Source organism: Aythya fuligula, chromosome Z, assembly GCF_009819795.1.
Source record: "Aythya fuligula isolate bAytFul2 chromosome Z, bAytFul2.pri, whole genome shotgun sequence".
Taxonomy (NCBI): domain Eukaryota; kingdom Metazoa; phylum Chordata; class Aves; order Anseriformes; family Anatidae; genus Aythya; species Aythya fuligula.
The window spans coordinates 50,438,555-50,456,288 of record NC_045593.1 but is presented as its reverse complement, the minus strand read 5'-3'; the positions used below and the strand labels follow the sequence as shown (position 1 = coordinate 50,456,288).

The 17,734-nt window shown below is 35.4% G+C and overlaps 1 protein-coding gene across 1 annotated transcript in view; it reads left to right on the top strand.

Annotated features, from left to right (window-relative positions):
• ADAMTS19 (ADAM metallopeptidase with thrombospondin type 1 motif 19) overlaps positions 1-17,734 on the top strand; it is a 159,098-nt gene that overhangs the window by 103,328 nt on the left and 38,036 nt on the right. The window contains exons 10-16 of the mRNA XM_032205788.1: positions 693-764; positions 1,981-2,082; positions 4,374-4,504; positions 6,092-6,261; positions 11,592-11,719; positions 13,617-13,737; positions 15,728-15,808. Coding sequence (XP_032061679.1) covers positions 693-764; positions 1,981-2,082; positions 4,374-4,504; positions 6,092-6,261; positions 11,592-11,719; positions 13,617-13,737; positions 15,728-15,808 — 805 coding nt within the window. The remainder of the gene's footprint in view (positions 1-692; positions 765-1,980; positions 2,083-4,373; positions 4,505-6,091; positions 6,262-11,591; positions 11,720-13,616; positions 13,738-15,727; positions 15,809-17,734) is intronic.

Below are 17,734 nucleotides of genomic sequence, written 5' to 3'. Positions count from 1 at the left end.
CTTCTGAAACTGGCCCATAAATCCAATTGCTAGGTTTTATTTCTCAGATTTATCTTAGCGTGTTTAAAAACCACTTTAGAAACAAATGCTCTTTCTCCCCTGAACAAGGGCAGAATTACAGTTTAATATTTGAAAAATATTTTTTTTTTAGAATTTTTCCAGGTGCAGGGTAGATGTTCTGTAGTTATATTTTATGTTTTGCATAGACTATCTGTTTTCTCCTCAGTTCAGCTTCTGCACGAAACTGTTACAAAATGAATCAGGAGTGAGTCTGACTGCTGCCATCCTGACTTTTTCTGTTCAGTGCTTCAGCCCTCTGGAATCTAAAAACTTTTAAAGCTGATGTTACAGACATTTTTACATACAAGACTCCCACTAGAACTGTCCTGTTTCCTTGGTTCAGACACAATCTTTTATTGAATTATGTTTCCTGTGCAGTAAGACTTTTTTCAAGGTAGCATAAGATTTGTCACACAATTTTCATGCATAATGTAAAATGAACAGAGACTCCTAGAAAGTTTACCAATGTAACAAATCATTTCAGCTTTTTATAAAGCACGTCTTCTGGCAGCCCAGGGTTCAAAAAAAAATCTGCTGTTCTTTACCTTTTATGCTTCCTGTGACCCGACTCCCTCCCACCTCTGCTGGATCCTTTCTTCTCCTCTTTGGGGGTTACTATGCATATCTGAGAGGGAAATCAATCTGTACATTCAGGCCTTGAACCATACCCGAGTGGCCTCTCTTCATGTCCACCCAGTTTCCAGGTAAGGGTGTAACAAAACAGAGAGAAGTCATGACAGAGTCATGGGAGAAGGAGAGATTTTTAGAGGAAAGTGGGGAAAATTGACAAGGAAACCTGGGGAAATATGTGCCAATATACTGCAAGGCTGTGCTTGCTTTTGAAGAAGGTAAAACTATGTTTTTGTGATGCTCAAGACTGACAGAATAAGCAGCTTTTCTTTCCACCTCTAAAATTAACTACTGACTAGCATTCTTCTCATCTGCCTTCCCCTTCCCCACAAAAATATTTCAGCCTGATTTGTCACCTTACTTTGTATCTTCTTTGTGGATGTCAGGCTTGATTTACTTTTGAGATATTTCCAGTGTAATGAAAATTATGAATCATTGGAAGAGCCTAAGGTAGCAGCAGTCACTGTGGTTGTATGAACAAGGGGGATTTGGACACCGTAAAGAAACCTCCAAGTTTCTTACAAACACATTCCTGCAATCATAGATCATAGGTCTATATGATAGATCTATGATATAGATCATAGGTCTATATAGCTGCACAAAGACTGATTAAACCTTATATTTATAAATCAATTCATTTTAAAACCTTGCCTCTTAATGCTTGTGACAGTGCTGTTTTCTCCCTTTAAGATAAAATGAATGAACACTAAATACGTGAAAACGTGAACTTATTTTAAAAAATAGTTCTCAGAAATCTCCAAATGTTGTTAATAAAGAATTACATCCCTTTTACTTACCTGTTTTTAAAATGGTGCTAAGGAGCTCGTTTTTATCCAGGCATACTGCTCTGTTTCCTGACTCATGTTCTAACAAATAGAAACAGAATCTTTTAGATTCTGTTTAGGCCACTTTTTAGACTTGGCACTATCACACCTCTTCCAGTCCCTGGTGGAGTGCATCTGCACATTGGCATCTTGACAACACTGGGTAGAATTTTTCCGATATGCTTTGTCAGATCTGGAGTATGCAAAGACTATGACCTCTAGGGTTAGACTTAAGGAATTCATCCCCCTATCTGTCAACACTCTAGCTTGACTTGTTACATTAGCCATTCATTAGTAGAAGTCAAAGCAGAATTTGCATGCTTTGATTTCTGTTCATGTTTAACCTACCTTTAAGCATACTTCAGTACTATAAAATTGATAACTTTATTTAAAATTACTGGATTATGTGTAGAAAGTAGTTTTGTGTAAAACAGATTATGTACTTACCTGTGTATTTGGCTTTCAGCATGTCATATGCACTGGGTTGTGGTGTAAGGTGGAAAGTGAGAAGGAATGCAAAACTAAACTGGATCCACCCATGGATGGAACAGACTGTGACACTGGAAAGGTATTTTTGTTTTTTTTTTTAATTGCAGAAGTGGTAAAGCAATATAAATTATACTGAACACCTGATATTTAAGGAAAAAGCAGGATAAATCTTTGCATTTTTTTAAAGTTACTGCTTACCTCAATTATCATGGGAATTATACATGCATAGTAAAACTATATGTTCTATATTAGAAAGTATAGACATGGTACAAAAAAGTACTTTTCGCTACAAGCACTTATATGTTTAAAAAAAGCCAAAGCCACAGATGTTTTAATCCTTACACTGTTTTATTTCAAACTTATTTTGTTTTCATATTCTATTTATGAATGGAATGCCATTGTTTCATTGCTTATTGTAAACAGAAACATAAGCTTTCAGAGATATAAAGATCTTGGCAAAGATTTCAGATTTAGTAGAAATACAGAAGGAATCAATACAGATTTGCAATTTAACTTTTTAGGATAAGCTTTGTAAAGACTTTCTTACAATGTCAGTACATCTAAAAGAGTCATTATGTGTCATATAAATGTCATTAGAAGTAAGACATCAAAGAGAAATTAAATGATCACCTGAAGTCAGACTTAAATTAAATGTTGTCATTCAAGAGTTTTCATGTTTGAACAATCACTATCATGTGTGTATGTAACTGTAAATGAAGATAAATAAACTCAAATAGATAACAGAGGAGGAGTATGCATATATCTTGGGATTTTCATGATATTGTGCTGACAGCAGTCTCCCACAGGAGTGATTTCCTCTTTTAGTCATATTCACCAAGGACTGTCATCATCCCCCCCCTCCCACCCTAAAGTGAACAAATCAATCAAGTAAGGTAAATTTTCATGTGGTATCATTTTACATACGGAGGAAAAAACAGGCTTTATTCATTTTCATATCTCTAAAAGTGTTACACTTGCTCTGATTTTTTGATTCTTGTAAATTTATATAGCTGATATTTTGTCTTGAGTCAGCATTTTGAAAATCATAGACATACCTTTTGTTTATGGTTATGTTCTTTTTGCTAATGCTAGTGTACCTGTGGTAGGGAATAAGAAAGTTACTCATTAAAACCCAAAATTTTCCATTGTAAAACCATTGCCATCTCAAACTGGACACCTAAAATTAGCGTGCATTTTGAACGTTATTGTCTGTACCTTATTAATTCACTTGCAAAAGGTGATAATAGCACCTAATTGCACAGGACACATTCATAAAATTTATGGTCATAATTATGAGAGCATTATGGTATGGTAGTAACATGAGTCCTAGAAAGTCTGTGAGGAAGGTAACACCATTCTCTTGTAAGGATTAAATAACTAATAAGTGTTAGAAAAAGTACTGATTCTATTTAGGATTGATGAGTTCTGTTCCAGGCTGCAGGGATACCTTTTTATATCTAGCAGTAGAAAATTAAGCAGAGATCACTGAAACATCTCAGAGGATTAGATGGGATTCTTCTTGTTTACTTGATATCTGTCCAAGATGAGCTTCAGATTACAGAAGTCATTTGTTTTAGTTTCTTCGATTGTGGAGATGGAGTATTCTTGTCTTGTATTCTTACTCTTAGGATCTTAAGAAGTGATTTACTTTGTCTGGTTTCAAGCTTATTCCAGCTCTGTTATTTTGTAAGTCAAGAATTTGTGAGCACCCCTCACACCCTATATCAGGAGGATGCTATCACTGAAGAAAAGTCCATTTTGCCTACTGTATCTGAAGGAATATCTCTAAAAAATATGAGCATTTATACATGATATGGACATAGGCTACAGAACATAACATTGAATAGTTGGATAGTTTTTGAGTGAGAAATTGCTGTTATCTTGGGAAATCATATATACGTATACAATTACTGAGGTGATATTCTAAAGTTCTTTAAATGTCAGAAATTCAGTTAAATTTCAGCACTACTTTATGGAGGCTTTAATTCCTCTGTCTTTGAACACAAGTTATGAATAAACTCTCATTTTCTCTCATAGTATAGTTACAACTTATAAATTACTATGCCACTTTATTACACAACTTACACAATTATATAATTATACATGTATATTTATAATATACATTATATATAGTACTATATAATATATATATTATACTATATATATATAGTGCATATATATATTATATATACTATATATATACTATATATATAGTACTATATAGTACTATATATATATAGTACTATATCTATATATTATATTTTTTTACATATGTGTAAAAAATTTTATATATGTACATATATATATATATATATTATATTTTTTACATGTGTGATGATTTATTTACCTAAGAGCTGAATTTTCATCTAGTGGTGTAAGGCTGGAGAATGCATCAATCGGACTTCTTTTACGGAGCATATGGAGGGGGAGTGGAGCACGTGGAGCACTTGCAGCCGTACTTGCAACACTGGAATCAGCAGTCGACAGCGCAAATGTCCTGGGTAAAAATAAGTTCAGGCTTCCATTGCTGTTCATCTGTATTTCTGAACAGAATTTAAATCTTTATGTTAGAGAAACCCATTCAGATATAGTTGTTCTAGACACAAGCAAGTAATTTTTTATGAATACTCAAAAAGACATAAGAGAATAAGTATTCATTTTTTTTTTTTTATTGCATAGCAACATTATTTTTCCATTTTTCTGGTTTTCTCAAAATCTTAGGTTATGGGAGAACACAACTTTTACTTTAAGCTTAACCTGGAGAAGAAACAAAAAATTAGATCCATAGTTTTTGACTTGCAGAGTCAGTACATAATTCTTGTTTTTACTTTTTATTTATTTATTTATTTGTTTGTTTATTGGTGGTGGAGAAAATTGTCTTCTGTATCATTTGGAGATCCAGGGAATTGCAGCTTGTACAAAGAGATCTTTTTTTGCCAGTTTTTCAGGCAGTTAGAATATCTAATATCTAGAGTATCTATAGAAACAAGATATAGAAACTTCTTTTCTTCTGAAAATGAAAACCTTGTTCCATTGGGGATAAAGAGATTTTTACCACTGACTTGAATGGTGTATAACTATATCTCATTAGCCAGATAAAATATGCTTTCCTTTTATTACTGAGCACCACATTCTTCTGTGGTTCACTTACACAATGAGAAAAAATGGAAAAATAGGCAGAGAAGTGGGTACAGGCTACAGTAGGTAATTAATGCAGAGTAGAATAGTGTAGAGCAGAGCAGAATAGGTGATTTACAAAAATAGAGTACAAAAATGAAAATGAAGGATGAAAGACAATATAGTAGATTGGGGGGGAGGGGAAGATGACAAAAATGATGAATTAAAAGCAAGAAGTTTGCATAATGAAACATGAGGAAAATTTGTAAATGGCTGTACAAAAGAGTAGTATTTTAACAGAAACCTACGATAAGCAAAATTCTGTGTTTCCTCCTACCTAAATGCCACTTTCAGAATCATGTCTAAAATCTATTTGTAGAATTCAGTAACATCTTAATTTCACTTTAGTACATTTTTCTACATAAGATTCCCAATAATTAGTCCAGTTTTCAGAATTCACTATTCTTTTGCCTTTTTCATTAACACCTGTAAGAACAATTTGTGCAACCAGAAAGTAACAGTGAATATGAGCTTTGTAACAATTAAATTAAAAAAAAAAAAAAAAAGAGAGGTAGCAAATCTGAAGTAATACAGATATGTGCTTTCACTGGCACCTCAGTCCATCAAGAGAAAAATCATTTGAACTGTATCAAAACTGCAGCTGAGGTTCTGCTAATGGAACACACCAACTAACCCTAGTACTTCTTTGGGGTCAAGTGTAAGATATGATTTATTATCATAACTTGACTCATATTAATAATACTCATTATCTGTAATGTAATAGGTCCAAACAGAAGTCAAATATGTTTTTTTCTGTGACTTTGATTTCTTTCTGAGTGATTTCTTAATATTGTATGGCAGCAAAATACCGCCATTTAAATTGAATTTGTGTATGACCTAAGTAAGTTACACTGTAAGTCTGACAAAACATTACCAACAATAAAGCATGATATTTATGCCGTCTTTTGTAGTCTAGGCATTGAAGGAGAGTGTCACGGTCCCATGATGCAGTATAAAATATGCGAAAATCCTTCTTGTCCTGCTGGTGTGCCTGCCTTCAGAGACTGGCAGTGCCAGGCTTTCAGTGTCAGATCTTCATATCAGAAGCACGTGCACCAGTGGCAGGCTGTGATCGATGATGGTAAGTGTAGGCCATTCCCAACTTGTTATGATATATTTTATCTAATAAACAACAACAACAATAATAATAAATAACCAAACAATAACACACACACAAAGAATTAAGGTTGGAAAATGGTTATTTTGTGACATTAGCAGAATTGTAAGAACTAGTAATAAAGAAATTCCTGGAATGACACAGAATTACTGTAAGTATGTGTTACCATATTTTAAGCAGTTCTTTATTGCCAGTGATATTTTACTCTTGAAATAAATTATCAGAAAACATTACAAATCACAGATTTGGCTGAATCCTGAAAAATATGATCACAAACTTATTTTAGTATATATAGTTAAAAAAAAAAGAATAAGATTTCTTTTGGTACTAATCTTCTGAAGAAAACACAATGAAAACTTGTCAGTTTTCATGAGGCTTGTATGTTATCTCATATTCAGAGTAAGGGGAACTCTCCATAGGTACTTATCTGGTGAACCAGTTTGGCTTTGTTTTACTAAATTTCATTTTAGTAAAGAAACACATGATTTATATCCTAAAGGATAAAGAGTTTTCAGCCTGACTTAAAATGACTAAGTCATCTGATGAAAAATCTTTACAGTCTTCTATTTCCTGTTGAGGGTTATGGATGGTTGTTTCATCTAAGTTTGTTCTTAGAAACCATGTAGTCCTAAGCTGTCCTCCAGGAAACACAAAACTAGAGACCAGTGAAAGAATTCCAGTGCTACAGAAACCCATTGCTCCCAAATTCATACTTTTTTGTCTTATTGACATTTACTGGAGCCTAATTGCACACCATATCCAAAGTAGTTGCTGTGTTTAAGTAAGGTCACCTATAGTATGTTGAAGTTATCTAGTGTTGTTGATTGATGAGATGGTCCTGAGGGAACTGGTATATGCAGTTGCTGAGCCAGTACTGGTCATATCTGAGAAGCTATGGCAGTCCAGTGAATTTCCCACTGACTGGAAGAGGCAGAACATAACCCCCATTTTTAAAAAGGGAAAAAAGGAAGGCCTGGAGAACTGCAGGCCAGTCCATCTCACCTCTGTTCCTGGCAAGATCATGGAGCAGATCCTCCTGGAAACTACACTAAGGCACATGAAAAATAGGGAGGTGATTGGTGACAGCCAGCATGGCTTCACTGAGGGCAGATTGTGTGTAACAAATTGTGCCTGGTATAGTGTTCTATACCAGGGTTAGAGCATTGGTGGATAGGGGAAGAGCAACTGATGTCATCTACCTGGACTTGACACTGCCCCCCTTGATATCCTTGCCTCTAACCTGGAGAGACATGTATTTGATGAATGGACCACTTGGCAAGTAAGGAAATGGCAGGATGGCAGCATTTAAAGAGTTGCAGTCAACAGCTCAAATTCCAAGTGGAAATCAGTGATGAGTGTTGGACTTCAGGGTTCAGTATTGGGACTGTCACTGTTTAACATCTTTGCTGGTGACATGGACAGTAAGATCAAGTGTACCCTCAGCACATTTGCCAATGAAACCAATCTGTGTGCTACAGCTGATATACCAGAGGGAAGAAATGCCAGGACATGGACAGGCTTGAGAGGTGGGCCCATGCAACTCTCATGAAGTTCAACGAGGCCATGAGAGAGTCACAGAATCATAGAATGCTTTGTGTTGGAAAGAACCTGAAAGATAACCTAGTTAAAACCCCCCTGCCACACCTCCTACTAGATTAGGTTGCCTAAAGCCACATCCAGTCCGGTCTTGAGCATTTCAAGGGATGGGGCATCCACAAATTATATGGGCAACCTGTTCCAGTGTCTCACCACCCTCAGAGTAGAGGGTTTCTTCCTAATTACTATTCTATATCTACCTTCATTTAGTATAAAACCATTACTATCACTACACTCCCTGGCAGAGTAACTCTCCTGCTTTCTTGTAGGCTCCCTTTAGTTACTGGAAGGCAACTATACAGTCTCCCTGGAGCCTTCTCTTCTCCAGGCTGAACAACTCCAGCTCTCTCAGCCAGTCTTCATAAGAGAAGGTGCTCTAATTGTCCTCATGCTCTAATTGTCCTCAGTGCTCTAATTGTCCTCATGACTCTCCTCTGGACATGCACCAACAGGTCCATGCCCTTCTTGTTCTGGTGGCCCCAGAGCAGAGACTCTGTGGGGGGTCTCACGAGAGCAGAGTAGAGGAAGAGAATCATTTCCCTCAACCTGCTGGCCATGCTTCTTTTGAAGCAGCCCAGGATACGGGTGGCTTTCTGGGCTGCAGGTGCACATTGACAGCTCATGTTTAGCTTCTCAGCCCTCCTCAGGGCCACTCTCAATCCATTCTCTGCCCGGTCTGTATTTGTGCTTAGGATTGCCCCAGCGAAGGTGCAGGACTTTGCACATGGCCTTGCTGAACTTCATGGGGTTTAAATGGGCCCACCTCTCAAGCCTCTCTAGGTCAGTCTGGATGGTATCTCTTCCCTATAGCATGTCAACTGCACTACAAAGCTTGGTGTAGTCAGCAAAATTACTGAGGGTGCTCTCGATCTCACTGCCCATGTTACCAGCAAAGTTGTTAAACAGCACTGGTCCTAATACTGACTGCTTAGGAACGCCACTCATCATAGGTCTCCACGTAGACATTGGGCTGTTGACCACAACTGTTTAAGTGTGACCATCCAGTCAGTTCCTTACCCCCTGAGTGGCCCATCCATCAAATCCATGTCTCTCCAGGTTAGAGACAAGGACATCATGGGGGACAGTGTCAAATGCTTTGCACAAGTCCAGGTAGATGACATCAGTTGCTCTTCCCCTATCCACCAATGCTGTAACCCCATTGGAGGTGGCCACCAGATTTGTCAGACATAATCTGCCCTCAGTGAAGCCATGCTGGCTGTCACCAATCACCTCCCTATTTTTCATGTGCCTTAGTGTAGTTTCCAGGAGGATCTGCTCCATGATCTTGTCAGGTACATAGGTGAGACGGACTGGCCTGTAGTTCCCCAGGTCCCTTTTTAAAAATGGGGTTATATTCTGCCTCTTCCAGTCAGTCGGAACTTCACTGGACTGCCAAAATTTCTCAGATGTGATGGGCTTAGCAACTTCATTCACCAGTTCCCTCAGGACCCTTGGATGCGTCTCATCAGGTCTCATTGGCACCTTCAGAACTTGTGCACCTTGAAGTTCTTTAGCTGGTCTTGAACCTGATCTTCTCCTGTAGTGTGAGGTTCTTCATTCTCCAAATCCCTGGCTTTGCCTTCTGGGGCCTGGGCTATGTGGCTGGAGCTTTTTCTGGTGAAGACTGAGGCAAAAGATTCATTGAATACTTCATCTTTCTTCATATCCCAAGTAACCAGATATCCTGTTTCCTTCCAGACAGAGACCTGATTTTCCCTGGTCTTTTGTTTTTGATGTACCTACCTATAGAAGACTTTCTTGTTGCCCATGATGTCCCTGGCCAAATTTAATTCTAACAGGGCTTTGGCTTCCCTAACCTGATCCCTGCTATTCAGGCTATTTCTCTGTATTCTTCCCAGGCTATATGTCCCTCCCTGCTTCTACCCTCTGTAGGCCTCCTTTTTCTGTTTGGCCAGGAGCTCTTTGCTCATCCATGCAGGTTTCCTGGAGTTTTTGCATGACTTCTTCTTTGCTGGGATGCATCACTCCTGAGCTTGGAGGAGGTGATCCTTAGATATTAACCATCTGTCTCAGTTTTCTTTTCACTTTTCCCTCCAGGGCTTTGTCCCATGGTACTCTACCAAGCAGGTCTCTGAAGAGAGCAAAGTCTGCTCTGCCATAGTCCAGGATACTGATATTGCTGTGATTTCTACAAATTTTTGTCTCTTTGATTTTAGTGTCCTTACAAAATTTTTAGGTTGTAAATCTTGATAAGGTGTTCCTTTGAAAAATGCTTATACGTGCTGTTCTTAAAGCTACCAGGTGACATTCAAATTCCATTTTAAGCAGTATAACAGGAATGCAGCATGCACAAACTCAGGCTGAGGCTAATGCTTCTGAACTGGAGATGGCTGTGTCTGACAGGCTGGCAACAGAGATCACAGATCTTTTTGTACCTTCCCCCAGAGATACTCAGAGGCTGTGTTGATTTTAGTGTATTAAATGTGCCCAGACCACTCTCTGATGTGAGCTGGTAGAGAATGCCTGTGTCCACACTTCTCAGTTCTTTGGCACTCTGAAAAGGATGATGACATCCAAACAGCTTTTTGGAAATGGTCCTTTGCAGGTGGCGATTTCCAGTCTAGACCCAGCTAATGCTAGTTGGCACGGGTGAAAAATGTGCCATGGAGTGTTTTGCAGTTTAACTGTATAGACAGTAGAGTTCCAGTGCCCTTGAATGTTTCCTGGAACTGTTTAATTTACTAATAAAAATGCACTCCAGGAATCTAAAAGTCAGCATGAAGTCAGAGTCATGTAGGTTGTGTCCAAGTGAAATCAGTTTCAAGTTCAGGATTGACATTATCCTTTCAAAAATCTGCAAAAGCTTGGGAAGAAGTTCTGAGTTAGTACACTTGTGATTAAAGATATAAAAAAGTTATGTAATTTTGTACTTGGTTGACCACTGACAGGAGACTTTATTTTATTTTATTTTATTTGTTATTACTTTGGCAGTGGTGAAGCAAACTTCATTATTTATAAATGATGACCCTGAGGATACATGGGGTGAGGATACCCCATGGATACATAGGATATGATTACTTTTTTATTCTTTTCAAAATGAGAAATGATTTGCAGAATGCTGTAGAAATGGTTTTCAGAATGCTGTAGAAATGCAGTAGAAAATTGCCTGACCTTGGTAAAGATGTTGGACAGAATGTGTTCAGTATTTAGTCTTTTTTTTTTTTTTCCTTTTTTTTTAATATGGATTTTGTAAATCCGTATATTTTTCTTCCCAGGGTGTTTCAGTTACTTAATTTTTTTCTCTTTGACCTGCATAGTTATAAAATCTGGAAAGTGTTAAGTTTCTTTTTTAACCAATATTTATGATCTGCCAGAAGTATGGTAGAATGAAAGTATAGATTACAACCAAAATATTCCAACAGCTGTAATGTGCATATTCTTAATTGTAACAATGAACATGACATGAGTACGATGTAGGCCAAGTTTATAGCACAAGTATGTTCTAGCAGGAAAAAGAATTTGAGTTCTTCAAACAGATGAGAAAAGGATCAAAACTGCTGTGTTTTTTTCACTGTATCTAAGATATCTTTTTATGCTAACTTAGATCCATACTGTGAAGATAAGCATATGTTAGTTTTAAAATACTGTTGATAATAATTTTCTGTTTGTTACCTGACCTTTTGTGAACTCATTTATTTATTTTATTTATTTATTGTTTCCATCAATTGCTACTACAGAAAAACCCTGTGCCTTATTCTGTTCACCGGCTGGAAAAGATCAGCCCATTCTTCTAACAGAAAAGGTGATGGATGGGACTTCTTGTGGCCAGCATGGGTTAGATATCTGTGCAGATGGTAGATGCCAGGTATGAGTTACTCCTTTAGAAACTGGATACATATGCACATGGATGCAGGTGCATACATTTGTTATGCATATGTGCTATTTCTTTGATGGAATGTTGCAATATTCATGACCAAGACTGAATGTCTCTCTATGTACCATACAAAAATATTTTAAACTCTTTTCACTTGCAACACAGTACCTGAAGTAACTGAAGTTTTAGCTTCAGGAATGTGTCTCTCTGATATGGCTGATTACAAGAAACTGCAGCAGATTGGAGCATAAGTGTTACTAATTACAACTTCGATAGATGAGGATGTCGCAGCCTTCAACAGGCTGGGAAATTTTGCTATGGCATGTGGATATGTGTGCTTAGTTCTGTCAACAGTACAAAATTTTACAGCTAAATAAACCAAAGAAACTGAATTGCAGATAACTAAAGTAGGGTGCTTCCGCTATTCATGGTCCTGAGAATTCGTTTGGTTCATAGAAGTTCTTTTGTCTCTTTTACAGTGCCTCACATGGAAACTCTTTCATATGAAAATCCCACAGAGCTGTTTATTTCCTTGGTCCGCTTACCATTGCACACCTTGAATTAAGCAGAAACCTTTAACACAGAAATGATTTTGCTAGATACTGTAATAACTTAAGTAAATTAAATACTTGTAGATGCATGCATGCATTTATATATGCATACAAATGCATGTATGTGTATAATAAGTCTCGAGTGACTGAGCACGTGCAACACGTATGCACTTAAGTACTTCATTGAACTGGAGTTTTTGCTCATGAGATAAAAATTAGAGTTTTAATCACAAAGATGATGTATAACCCACCTTTTTTTTCTTGAAAAAAATATCTTTTATTATCCACTTTTTGCATCTGTCTGGCTGATAAAGCCAAAAAATAATAATAATAATAACACTAATAAACCGGTTTCTTGGCATATGAAGAGGCAGAGTATTAATGAAATTTAAATGTTTAATTTATAAGATCTTTCACATTTAACTTGTCTGTTCAAACAGATGAGGAGAGACTTATGGTCTACAGCTGTGGAGTTAAATATTTAAATCTTGCAGATATACCATTTTAGATACACAGGTCTTTGAACACTTATGCCTTAAAACATATTTTAAATTCTATGTATTTTATTTTAAAGTGGAATCACTAATAAGAATTGTATGCATAGAGAGAAGTAACAATCTTCATATGCTTGGAAATGAGCTGATCTTTAATAGACTACAGTTTCTGTTGTTATGGGAATTCTTTATTTCCTTTTTAGCGTAGCTTTTACCTTCACCATTTATGTTGAAAATGTGTTTAAGTTTTATTGGTTTTATCAGTGCACGAGATTACTTCGTGATGTCTTCTCTCATCTCTAAAAAGTTTTTATTTAATATCAGGCCAATACATGAAATTAACTCTATTTCTATTGTCAGGCTAGCAGTGATTTTTAACAATAGAAATACATTTAAGATAGTAACGTGAAAGTGCTTGAGTAAACACTATTTGTTTCAAACCAAATACTTTTCCATAAAGCACATATAAATTGTGTATAAATCTTTCCTTAGGTGGCACTTTACCGTTATGGGAGTGGCAAAGAATCTGCTGTATTTTGAATCAAAAGCTGCGCAAGTTGCAATCACTGGGCACTAAAGCCTATTCAGTGCTTTGCACAGTAGCCCATCCATCAGTGCCAGGAAATGCCAGAGAGAGGTGGGAGCACATGTGTGTTCCTCTTAGAAAGCAGCTAATATTGTTGGCTAACCATATAAGAAGACAGAGTGCAGCAATCTGAGAAAGCCTAACATCAATGCTGGGTCACAATGATTAGGTCATCTTGAACAAGATGCCCACTCATAAGTGCAGCCTTATGAAAAATGTGGCCTGTCTCTCAATAGCTTTATTTTCTTCTCCCTTAGAAATTTGGCTGTGATGGTGTATTAGGATCTCTGGCTCGTGAAGATCATTGTGGAGTGTGCAATGGTAATGGAAAGTCATGCAAAGTTATTAAAGGTGATTTTAACCACACCAGAGGAGCTGGTAAGTTCATCTACTTTGTAGACTCAGAAAAGCATTAACTGCTTTGATTGCTGTGAGTATTACAAACTAGGGTATGCTTTTCAAACGGATGCAGTTTCTCACTATTTCAGACCCTACAAAGGAGATTTTTGAAACTAATCCTACCCTGATCATATGTTCAATGTTTAAGATACAAGCAAATTATTATTATTAAATTGCTGCAAAATAACATTGTTTTAATTTTATACAAAATTATTGAATTATATGATTTATATGTAATTAAACACATTATTTCATAGGAAAACAAGATTGCTAAAAATTTGCAAATTTTTCTTGGTGCTTATAAGTAAATAAACAATAAATTCTTACATTGTTTAGATAATTTAATGTTCTTCAAAATAAATGATCTTAACTATGATCTGTTAACTAGAGTAATGTCATTAAACCAAGCAGTTGGAGAATATAAAATCAAATGTGTGAAGTCTTATATCCTTTGCATTATTTTATGCTAGTATCAACATGTTTTAAAAAGTAAATAGATTTTCTGATGCAGAATGAATATTAGATTTTCAGAGAGTCCTGTGATCTGTTCTTTGAAAGAGGTGAATTGACTAGCTACTGCACAGTGGTGTTTGCAGAGCAGAGGATTGAAATCCAAATAGAGTTCACTGTGCACCATTTATGCCTTCTCTTAAAGAAAAGTCTTCCCTTTCAAACAGTGATTTACCAACTGTTTTCAGCATTTGTTTGCCATTACACTTTCAGTTTCTTGTATAGAAAATGTGCAGAATTTCAAGTCAGTAAGTAAATCACATCATAAAATACTGTAATTAGAAGCAGACTATATCTTTGAACAATCAAGGACTTCAATGCATTTACTTAAATGCATACTTAAAAAAATAAAAATAAAATAAGAAATGTATAATCATCAGATAGTTATGTCTGGCCTTGTCTTAAGGCCAGAACAGGCCTTAGAACAGGGATCCCAAACCATGGCTGAGTCTTGAGGACTACAGATCAAAAACTATGGAGAAGGTGACTGCTAATAAATGGCAATATGTCAGCTCTCTTCTATAGCTAGTGCAAATATCCAAACACTTCTAAAGATTTTTCAGGATTTTATGTCAATCCACATTATTATAGTATTGCCATCTAAACATAGCTGTGTTGTTTTCCTTCTCAAGAAGCTGAAATATCAGCAATACATAGAGTTATTAGCTCTTAAGGAAATTAAATAATGCTGTTTTGCAGCTAATTTTCAAGTTTCAAGACTAAAATGTTGAAAAATTATTATAAGTGCTCAGTATTTGCTTATAAAACTTTGCATAGCTACACAGGATAAATATTTTTTACTATCTACTTTTTGAAGTTCACTTAAATAATCTATAATGTGATTTTATTTATAACATTCTTTGTTGTACAGTGTTTTCCACCTGCATTGCCTTTTCACCCCTTTTTACTTAGAGAAAATGGCTCAACAGCATGTCTTAATCCCACACAGTAAGGAAACAATTTTAATGCAATACAACTAACTAATAAATATACCTCCAAAGTCATTCATAACAGGGGTTGAATGTTTTAGCAAGAAACCTGGAATACAAAACATTTACCAAAACAAACAGTGGGATTCTGTTTACATTCTGGTGCCATATCATTTGTCCTTACATGCTAAATGAAATTGGAATTTGTCTGGTCTGGTAGTGATAATGATACTATTCTACTTGGCTGGAGACAGCTTTATCTGCCCCGTCTCCAGTCTGCTCCAGCGTCACTAATTCAGGTTATGTTTCACTTTTCTATCCTCTTAATATTACATCATAGTATATATATATTACACATAATACAGTTTCATTTTTGTTAACAATTTCAACATTTTTCAAAGACTCTCAAGACATTATAAATTATAATTTGTTACATTTAAAACAGAAAATAAACAAGAAAGAAAAAAACATACAAAATGTCCTTTTCCATACTTTTGTGTTTAACATAGTACATATGGTCTCATGCCTAGGTTATGTGGAAGCTTTGGTGATACCTGCAGGAGCAAGAAGAATCAAAGTTGTGGAAGAAAAACCAGCTCACAGTTATTTAGGTTAGTGTTCATGTCCTGTTTGGATCAACACTGAAGAGAGCTAGCTAAACATGCTTCTGTAATTAAACAAAAATATGTGTAGAAAACATTGAAAATAACCTTTAAAGAAATTTTGTAGAAATTACATAACAGTTGGCTATTGCACATTTTTTTTGTTTGTTTGAACTTTCATCTCTTCTCATTTACAGAAATATTCAAAGAATTAGTTCAGATATCAGAAAAATTCCCCGTTGCAGGATTTTCAATGCTTTATGTCGAGAACACATATGAAAACACTTCACATTGAAGCTAGTGAAAGGAAAAGTTTTATGCTGAAACATGGAATAATTTCTGCTTAGCCAAAAAAAAAAAAATGCACTGACCAATCAATACACAGGAAATTACCAATAAAGTCAAATGAAAGCTCTAAAGTTAAACTAAGAAAGCACAAAAATATTTATTTGGATAATTTCAAATCATCTAAATGTTTTCATGGGCAAATGTAATCACAATTATTATTTTTTTTTAGTTTTTACTTTTTTTATGGAATTACATTTCATTGAAAATTTGTTTTTGTTTTTAATGAGTTGTAGAGCTGTTGCCTAGGAGAGTATAACTTGTAATTGTTGTTATGGTTAATGTTGTTGTGGTATAAGTGAAATACCATAAATATTTAGTGAACTGCTTGTAGCTTAAATTGGGAGAAACTTAATACAAGAAATAGGACAATGAAATGAAAAATTCCCCAATTTGTCCCCTGTTCTTAGTTCTGTTCATAAGTAATATTTACATTTTAAGGAACTTTTTACTCAGTACTTTAACTAAGAGAACATAAAAAATGTCAAGTCTTAGTTATGACAGTTGACATTATTAATGTGTGACTGTTGGTTTGTCATGAGGGCTGTGCCTATCCTGTTAAAATATCACAGGAGATTTAGGGTTCTGGATTGTTTCATTGTGCACCAATGGAGCTTGAGATGGAGGTCTGAGTGTCAAATAGATAACAGAAGTTTCATTTTCTTAGTTTTCCAAGTTGTTTTCTTTTTTTCATCCTATATTATAGGCTGTGTTATCATATGCAGACAAGTGAAGTACTGCTTAGTTTTTATTTTTTAAATAATGTAAAAGTAAATAAAAGCTGGAGTTGTATTTAAGGAAATTAATTCATTTTCATAAATAGCAAGCTTTCCTCCCATAACGGGGACGCAAAAAGAATTATAATTCTTTTTATGAAATCATATCAGATATACTGCTTGTTTTTGAAAGGTGCTAATTAGCAATCAGCTTTTCATTGATTGTCACTTTAATTCAACTTTTCTTATTGTAGCTAATGTCAGTCTGAATCATTATCAGATAGTATTTCATTGAGATTTTTTAAGGCTTTATGTGGAAGCAGGAAAAGATCTCTTATTTTGGATTAAAACCTAGGTTTTCACACTTTTTTCTTACTTTTATTAGCAAAAGGTATTTAAATTAAACTTTATTCAATTTCAGCAGATTTATTCTGAAAGCATGAAAAAATTGAATAGGAGTAACAATTTAAATGTTAACACTTTTGACTTGGAGTAGTAACATTGCAATTTTAGTGAAGAAGGTATAAACATTTCACCTTAGAAACAATATTTTTCAGAAAATTGAATAAAAGTGTGAAATACAGTGCAAATTAAATTCTATGTTTCTGATTTGTTTTTATGTTACGGTTCTGTATGTTAATTTTACATTGCATAGCACTTTGCTCTCTGGGTTTTTGAACTTGAAACAAGTCAGTATAGGCCAACAGTATTTCTGCTTGGCTAATTTTCTTAAGATCTTTTTTTTTTTTTTTTTTTGAATGGTATAGCTCAAATAGTATAGCTCAAATAATTAATAATTTTATAGTTGAAGATACAGCTATAAGCATAAGGCAGCCCAGCATACACAAAGAGCTGTGGCTTACAAAGTAGAAGC